Source organism: Mustelus asterias, unplaced genomic scaffold, assembly GCF_964213995.1.
Source record: "Mustelus asterias unplaced genomic scaffold, sMusAst1.hap1.1 HAP1_SCAFFOLD_1556, whole genome shotgun sequence".
Taxonomy (NCBI): domain Eukaryota; kingdom Metazoa; phylum Chordata; class Chondrichthyes; order Carcharhiniformes; family Triakidae; genus Mustelus; species Mustelus asterias.
In genome coordinates, this window is record NW_027591501.1 from 40,001 (window position 1) to 49,263 (window position 9,263).

Sequence of the window (9,263 nt, forward strand, 5' to 3'; positions counted from 1 at the left end):
CACACATTCTCTATATCCTGCTGTATCTCTCTCTCACACACACACACATTCTCTATATCCTGCTGTATCTCTCTCTCTCTCTCACACACACACACACATTCTCTATAACTTGCTGTATCTTTTTTAGAACCATAGAACATTACAGCACAGAAAGCCTTTTGGCCCTTCTTGGCTCTGCCGAACCATTTTTCTGCCCAGTCCCACTGACCTGCACCTGGACCATATCCCTCCACACCCCTCTCATCCATGTACCTGTCCAAGTTTTTCTTAAATGTTAAAAGTGAGCCTGCATTCACCACTTCATCTGGCAGCTCATTCCACACTCCCACCACTCTCTGTGTGAAGAAGCGCCCCCCCTAATATTCCCTTTAAACTTTTCCCCCTTCACCCTTAACCCATGTCCTCCAGTTTTTTTCTCCCCTAGCCTCAGTGGAAAAAGCCTGCTTGCATTCACTCTATACCCATCATAATTTTATACACCTCTATCAAATCTCCCCTCATTCTTCTACGTTCCAGGGAATAAAGTCCTAACCTATTCAACCTTTCTCTGTAACTCAGTTTCTCAAGTCCCGGCAACATCCTTGTAAACCTTCTCTGCACTCTTTCAACCTTATTAATATCCTTCCTGTAATTAGGTGACGAAAACTGCACACAATACTCTGAATTCGGCCTCACCAATGTCTTATACAACCTCACCATAACATTCCAACTCTTATACTCAATACTTTGATTTATAAAGGCCAATGTACCAAAAGCACTCTTTACGACCCTATCCACCTGTGACGCCACTTTTAGGGAATTATGTATCTGTATTCCCAGATCCCTCTGTTCTACTGCACTGTTCAGTGTCCTACCATTTACCTTGTATGTTCTACCTTGGTTTGTCCTTCCAAAGTGCAATACCTCACACTTGTCTGCATTAAACTCCATCTGCCATTTTTCAGCCCATTTTTCTAGCAGGTCCAAATCCCTCTGCAAGCTTTGAAAACCTTCCTCACTGTCCAGTACACCTCCAATCTTTGCATCATCAGCAAACTTGCTGATCCAATTGACCACATTATCATCCAGATCATTGATATAGATGACAAACAATAATGGACCCAGCACTGATCCCTGTGGCACACCACGAGTCACAGGCCTCCACTCAGAGAAGCAATCCTCCACAACCACTCTCTGGCTTCTTCCATTGATGTGGAGATGCCAGCGTTGGACTGGGGTAAACACAGTCAAAGTTTTAACAACACCAGGTTAAAGTCCAACAGGTTTATTTGGTAGCAAGTGTCATTAGCTTTCGGAGCGCTGCTCCTTCGTCAGATGGAGTGGAAATCTGCTCTCAAACAGGGCACAGAGACACAAAACTTGATTTTGTGTCTCTGTGCCCTGTTTGAGAGCAGATTTCCACTCCATCTGACGAAGGAGCAGCGCTCCGAAAGCTAATGGCATTTGCTACCAAATAAACCTGTTGCTGGTGTTGTTAAAACTCTTACTGTGATCTTTCATTGAGCCAATGTCTAATCCAGTTTACTACCTCTCCATGTATACCTGGCGACTGAACCTTCCTAACTAACCTCCCATGCGGGACCTTGTCAAAGGCCTTACTGAAGTCCATGTAGACAACATCCACTGCCTTCCCTTCATCCACTTTCCTGGTAACCTCCTTGAAAAGCTCTAATAGATTGGTTAAACATGACCTACCACGCACAAAGCCATGTTGACTCTCCCTAATAAGTCACTGTCTGTCCAAATATTTGTAGATCCGATCTCTTAGTACTCCTTCCAATAATTTACCTACTACTGACATCAAACTTACCGGCCTATAATTTCCCGCATTACTTTTTGAGCCTTTTTTAAACAACGGAACAACATGAGCTATCCTCCAATCATCCGGCACCTCACCCGTGGATACCGACATTTTAAATATATCTGCCAGGGCCCCTGCAATTTCAACACTCGTCTCCTTCAAGGTCCGACGGAATACCCTGTCCGGTCCCAGGGATTTATCTACTCTGATTTGCCTCAAGACAGCAAGCACCTCCTCCCCTTTAATCTGTATATGTTCCATGACCTCCCTACTTGTTTGCCTTATTTCCATAGACTCCATGCCAGTTTCCTTAGTAAATACGAATGCAAAAACCCATTTAATATCTCCCCCATTTCTTTTGGTTCCATACATAGCCGACCACTCTGATCTTCAAGAGGACCAATTTTATCCCTTACTATCCTTTTGCTCTTAATATACCTGTAGAAGCTCTTAGAATTATCCTTCACCTTGTCTGCCAAAGCAACCTCATGTCTTCTTTTAGCCCTCCTGATTTCTTTCTTAAGTATTTTCTTGCACTTTTTATGCTCCTCAAGCATCTTATTTGCTCCCTGTTGCCTATACATGTCATACATCTCTCTCTTCTTCTTTATCAGAGTTCCAATATCCCTCGAGAACCAAGGTTTCTTATCCTTATTCACTTTGTCTTTAATCCTGACAGGAACATACAAACTCTGCACTCTCAAAATTTCTCCTTTGAAGGCCTCCCACTTACCAATCACATCCTTGCCAGAGAACAGCCTGTCCCAATCCACGCTTTTTAGATCCTTTCTCATTTCTTCAAACTTGGCCTTTTTCCAGTTTAGAACCTCAACCTGAGGACCAGATCTATCTTTATCCATGATCAAGTTGAAACTAATGGCGTTATGATCACTGGAACCAAAGTGTTCCCCTACACACACTTCGGTCACTTGTCCTAACTCGTTTGGCAAAGTTTGCATTTGACAAAGTCCCTCATGGCAGGTTGGTTAAGAAGGTTAAGGCTGATGGGATACAAGGAGAGGTGGCTAGATGGGTAGAAAACTGGCTTGGCCACAGGAGACAGAGGGTAGCAGTCAAAGGGTCTTTTTCCGGCTGGAGCTCTGTGACCAGTGGTGTTCATGCTGTGAAGGGGCTTGGGGCTCCGAAAGCTTGTGTGGCTTTTGCTACCAATTAAACCTGTTGGACTTTATCCTGGTGTTGTTAAACTCCTTACCAGTGGTGTTCCGCAGGGCTCTGTACTGGGACCTCTGCTATTTGTGATATATATAAATGATTTGGAAGAAGGTGTAACTGGTGTTATCAGCAAGTTTGCAGATGACACGAAGATGACTGGACTTGCAGATAGCGATGAACATTATCGGACAATACAGCAAGATATAGATAGGCTGGAAAATTGGGCGGTGAAATGGCAGATGGAATTTAATCCAGATAAATGCGAAGTGATGCATTTTGGAAGAACTAATGTAGGGGGGAGTTATACAATAAATGGCAGAGCCATCAAGATTATAGAAACACAGAGGGTCCTAGGTGTGCAAGTCTACGAATCCTTGAAGGTGGCAGGACAGGTGGAGAAGGTGGTGAAGAAGGCATATGGTATGCTTGCCTTTATAGGGCGGGGTATATAGTATAAAAGCTGGAGTCTGATGTTGCAGCTGTATAGAACGCTGGTTAGGCCACATTTGGAGTACTGCGTCCAGTTCTGGTCGCCGCACTACCAGAAGGACGTGGAGGCTTTAGAGAGAGTGCAGGGAAGGTTTACCAGGATGTTGCCTGGTATGGAGGGTCTTAGCTATGAGGAGAGATTGGTTAAACTGGGCTTGTTCTCCCTGGAAAAACGGAGAATGAGGGGAGACCTAATAGAGGTGTACAAGATTATGAAGGGTATAGATAGGGTGAACAGTGGGAAGCTTTTTCCCAGGTCGGAGGTGACGATCACGAGGGGTCACGGCTCAAGGTGAGAGGGGCAAGGTATAACTCAGATATCAGAGGGACGTTTTTTACACAGAGAGTGGTGGGAGCCTGGAATGCACAGCCAAGTAGGGTGGTGGAGGCAGACTCGCTGACATTGTTTAAGACTTACCTGGATAGTCACATGAGCAGTCTGGGAATGGAGGGATACAAATGAATGGTCTAGTTGGACCAATTATCGGCACAGGCTTGGAGGGCCGAAGGGCCTGTTTCCTGTGCTGTACTGTTCTTTGTTCTTTGTTTCCGAATAGGAGATCTAATATTGCATCCTCTTTAGTTGGTACCTCTATTTATTGATTTAGAAAATGTTCCTGGACACATTTTACAAACTCTAACCCATCTAGACCTTTAACAATATGGGAGTCCCAATCTATATGTGGAAAATTAAAATCCCCTACTATCACAACTTTATGTTTCCTACAGTTGTCTGCTATCTCTCTGCAGATTTGGTCCTCCAATTCTCGCTGACTATTGGGTGGTCCATAATACAACCCCATTAACATGGTCATACCTTTCCTGTTTCTCAGCTCCACCCATATGGCCTTGGCAGACAAGCCCTCTAATCTGTCCTGCCTGAGCACTGCTGTAACATTTTCCCTGACTAGCAATGCCACCCTTCATCCCTCTGCCTCTATCACGTCCGAAACATCGGAACTCTGGAACATTGAGCTGCCAGTCCTGCCACTCCTGTAGCCAAGTTTCACTAATGGCTATAATGTCATAATTCCATGTGTCAATCCACGCCCTCAGCTCGTCTGCCTTCCCCACAATACTCCTGGCATTGAAATAGACACACCTCAGAAGATTATTACCACCAGACACAACCCTTCTATTTGTGATTTTGCATGAACTATTAACATCATTTATTTTCACCCCCGCTCCACTACCTGCTCTGGCACTCTGGTTCCCATCCCCCTGCAAATCTAGCTTAAACCCTCCCCAATAGCACTAGCAAACCTCCCTGCAAGCATATTGGTCCCCTTGTAGTTCAGGTGTAACCCGTCTCTCTTGTACCGGTCCCAACTGCCCCAGAAGAGGTCCCAATGATCTAGAAATCTGAAACCCTGCCCCCTGCACCAGTTCCTCAGCCACGTGTTCATCCGCCCGAGCATCCTACTCTTACCCTCACTGGCACGTGGCACAGGTAGCAATCCTGAGATTACTACCCCTGGGGTCCTGCTTTTTAACTTCCTACCAAGCTCTTTATACTCACTCTTTTGTACACACATTCGCTATATTCTGCTGTATCTCCCTTTCACACAGAGACATATTCTCTCTAGCTTGTTGTATTTCTCACAAGCACACATTCTCTATGTCAAAGAAAGAACAAAGAACAAAGAAAATTACAGCATAAGAACAGGCCCTTCGGCCCTCCTAGCCTGCACCGACCATGCTGCCTAACTGAACTAAAACCCCCTACCCTTCTGGGGACCATATCCTTCTACTCCCATACTATTCATGTATTTGTCCAGACGCCTCTTAAAACTCACTGTCGTATCTGCTTCCACTACAACCCCAGCAGCGAGTTCCAGGCACCCACACCCTTTGTGTAAAAAACCTGCCTCGTACATCTCCTTTAAACCTTGCCCCTCGCACCTTAAACCTATGCCCCCTAGTAATTGACTCTTCCACCCTGGGAAAAAGCTTCTGACTATCCACTGTGTCCATGCCTCTCATAATCTTGTAGACTTCTATCAGGTCGCCCCTCAACCTCCGTCATTCCAAATAGAACAAACCAAGTTTCTCCAACCTCTCCTCATAGGTAATGCCCTCTGTACCAGGCAACGGTCTGGTAAATCTTTTCTGTACCCTCTCCAAAGCCTCCAATCCTTCTGGTAGTGTGGCGACCAGAATTGAGCACGATATTCCAAGTGCGGCCCAACTAAGGTTTAATAAAGCTGCAACATGACTTGCCAATTTTTAAACTCAATGCCCCGGCTGATGAAGGCAAGCATGCCGTATGCCTTCTTGACTACCTTCTCCACCTGCATTGCCACTTTCAGTGACCTGTGTACCTGTACACCCAGATCCCTCTATCAATACACTTCATGGTTCTGCCATTTACTGTATCTTTCCATCTGTATTAGACCTTCCCAAATGCATTACCTCACATTTGTCCGGATTAAACTCCATCTGCCATCTCTCCACCCAAGCCTCCAAACGATTTATATCCTGCTGTGTCCTCTCATGGTCCTCATTGCTATCCGCAAACCCACCAACCTTTGTGTCGTCCGCAAACTTACTAATCAATCCAGTTACATTTTCCTCCAAATCATTTATATATATTACAAACAGCAAAGGTCCCAGTCCTGATCCCTGAGGAACGCCACTTGTCACAGCCCTCCGTTCAGAAACCCTTCCACTGCTACCCTCTGTCTTCTATGACTGAGCCAATTCTGTTTCCACCTTGCCAGCTCACCTCTGATCCCATATATATATGTATATATACATATATAGATATCTGGCAGTATCCCTCTCTCGCTCACATTCCATATATCGGCAGCATCATTCTCTCTCATTCTCACATTCTCTGTATCTTGCTGTATCTGTTCCTCACACTCACACATTTTCTGTAGTTTGTTGTATCTCTCCCTCACACACTCTCATTTTCCTGTATCTCAGAGGCACAGTGGTTCGCATTGTTGCCTCGCCAGGGACACGGGTTCGATTCCCAGCTTGGGTCACTGTCTGCGCGGAGTCTGCACATTCTCCCCATGTCTGCGTGGGTTTCCTTTGGGTGCTTTCCTTCCAGTTTCCTCCCACAGTCTGAAAGACGTGTTGCTTAGTTGCATTGGCCATGCTAAATGCTCCCTCAGTGTCCCTAACAGGCACCAGAGTGTGGTTGCTGAGTGTGTTTAACCTTCTAAAATTGTGATTTTTGTCTTTAGGCATTGGCGGCACGCAGATTAAATTGGTGATTAAATTCATGGGACATGTTGGTGTTGAAGTGATGCAGAACATTATTCTTGAGGTGAGAATCTGTTTGGAGATTAAATATTGGTGACATCAATTCCTGCCTCTCACTCTGAATTCACAGATCAGGAGCTCCATGTCAGATTAAAAGCAGCTTCACTATCCTGCTGATTATCCTTGTATTATCCAGACCACCCTCCTGTTGAAGGGCCGAGTGGCCTCCTCCTGTTCCTGCGTTGGTGTCTGAACCTCTATAGTGTAGCTGAAGTGGGGAGCATTGTCACAGTCCAGTCCCATTGGTCCAAACCCCTCACAGATTGAGGGCAAAGAAAGTCTGAAACAACCTCACATTGCTCTGCTGACCCCAAGATCACCTCTCTCTCTCTCTCTGTCTTCCTCTCTCTTTCCTTTGCTCTCTTTCTCCCTCTATCCATCTCTGTTGCTGCCTCAATGTCTGTCCTCTGTCTCCCTCTCAATTTCTTGCTAACTCTCTCTCTCTCTCTGTCTTGATCTCTTGTCATCTCTCTCTCTCCGACCTTCAATGTTTGTCTCTCTCTCTTCTCACCTTCTGTCTTACTCGGCCACTTGCTTTGTCTCCATCCCTCCCTCTCTCTCTTTTCCTTGAGTCTGTCCTGCTCTTTCTTTTTCTCCCTTTTCTTTCTGTGCCCATCTCTATTTCTCTGTCTTTTTCTTTGCTTCATCCAGTCTCCCCTTTGCTTCTCTCGCTCCCTCACTGAACTCATTTCTCCAGTCCCATTTTCACTACAAACGTTGGAAGCAATGTCACCTGTTCCGTATGGCCAGTGCAGTTCCAGACAGTGATTGGCAGTGAATGTGACTTTTTGTCCCCAAACTCTACTTCACAATTTCCCTGCACCCTCACTGCAATATGAATTATGTCTCCTGTCTGTGATATAGCTGCAGCTGTCACTCAAGAATCGATTTCCGGATGTGGATCTTCATTTGAGTATTGCAGATGATTAACTCTCGGCTGTGGCTTACTCCAGAAGATTGTTGGTGATGGATTGTATCAGTCAGCGCATGATGGCCTGTGTGTTTGACAGCTTTGCTCACTAATCGTCCTGCCTTACAATGTTAAGTAGCTAGCAAAGGATTCATTGCTCGCTGTGTGCTACTGTTACATCATTATTGATTCTTCTTCATGTGACAGGATTGTGGGAACTTTAGCTTTTGCTTTGTTAAATAGGGAAACATACCCTCAATTTGAAAATACTGACTACTGGGCTGTTGGACAGAGATTGACCCAACATTGACCATTTTTAACTTTCTGCTTAATGAGAGAATGATCTGTGTGGAGCCCCCTGAGAATGGGCCCCCTGTGAATGGGCAAACAGACCACTGTTAATCCAAGCTAAATTCTGGGGAGATATCATCCTTTTTCTGAAGGTTGTGACAGGTTGATGTTGGTCGGTACAGAATAGAATACAGGCTTATTGTTTTATCTATAGAATAGGAAGTGAGTGTATGAAAAGTGAAATATTTGACAACTGATCTCACGAACCCAGTGAAAGAAGAAATTACATCAGCTTTATTAACCAAATTGATATATGCTGGCTCCAATCAGATCCTCCTTATCTGGAGTAGTGATACTGCTGGTGGAGCAGGAAGCAATATGTTTGTATCTTCACTCCATTCGATTCATAGAACCGGTGAACGGTCCCTGTTGGTCCCATTGTGAAGATGTAAAAGTGTAACAAAGAACAAAGAACAGTACAGCACAGGAAACAGGCCCTTCGGCCCTCCAAGCCTGTGCCGCTCCTTGGTCCAACTAGACCAATCGTTTGTATCCCTCCATTCCCAGGCTGCTCATGTGAGCAAGATATGATTAGGACTAAAATCACAGGAAAATCCTGCCAAGGATGCACTCTCAGCAAAACAACGTCTGTGGAGATCAGTAAAATTTAGTATTTCGAGTCAATGTGCTGGCTTTTGAGCTGAAACATTAACTGTGTTTCACTCCGCAGTTCCTGCCTGACCTGCCGAGTCTGTACAGCTTGTCTTTTTCTGTTTTTTTCTTTACACGATCAGGTCTATCAGATTCTCATTAATGGGCTTTCACAAACCCAAACCTATGCCTCAGAAAAGCCTCGGAAGAAACAGGAGAAAATCACGAGGGTTTTGATTGCAAAGTGTCTGTTTAACTGATTATTCAGCTGGGAACTGTAACGTGTTCGAGCCCATCACCATCACATGTGGGTTTCTCAGTTAAGTGGGTGTGTAAATGTATGCAATGTGTGCTTAATAAATCTCAAAATACTTGACCACAATGTTTCAAATCTGTTTCTTTTGGAGAGATGTCCAGATTATCGAATTAGGAGCTAAAACCACCCTGGAACGGTTTGAAACTCACCTTGTTGTCTGGCCTATCTCTCAGATTCTCAACTCTCTGTCTTCCCATGGATTCATCTTCCTCTCCCTGCTTCACTTTGAATATTTTTCCGGCTTTTCTGCTAATGAACACTCGCAGTTCACAAGATAGAAGAACATAAGAAATAAGAGCAGGAGGAGGCCATTTGGCCCCTCAAGCCTGCTCTGCCACTCAGTCCAATCCTGACTGATC

The 9,263-nt window shown here is 44.9% G+C and overlaps 1 protein-coding gene across 1 annotated transcript in view; it reads left to right on the forward strand.

Annotated features, from left to right (window-relative positions):
* Positions 1–8,964, forward strand: part of LOC144488428 (pancreatic secretory granule membrane major glycoprotein GP2-like) — a gene marked incomplete at its 5' end in the record, with an annotated part of 30,312 nt that extends 21,348 nt beyond the window's left edge. Inside the window, 2 exons of the mRNA XM_078206501.1 lie at positions 6,658–6,740; positions 7,601–8,964. Of these exons, the coding sequence (XP_078062627.1) occupies positions 6,658–6,740; positions 7,601–7,666 (149 nt within the window). The remainder of the gene's footprint in view (positions 1–6,657; positions 6,741–7,600) is intronic.
* Positions 8,965–9,263: the final 299 nt, after the last annotated feature.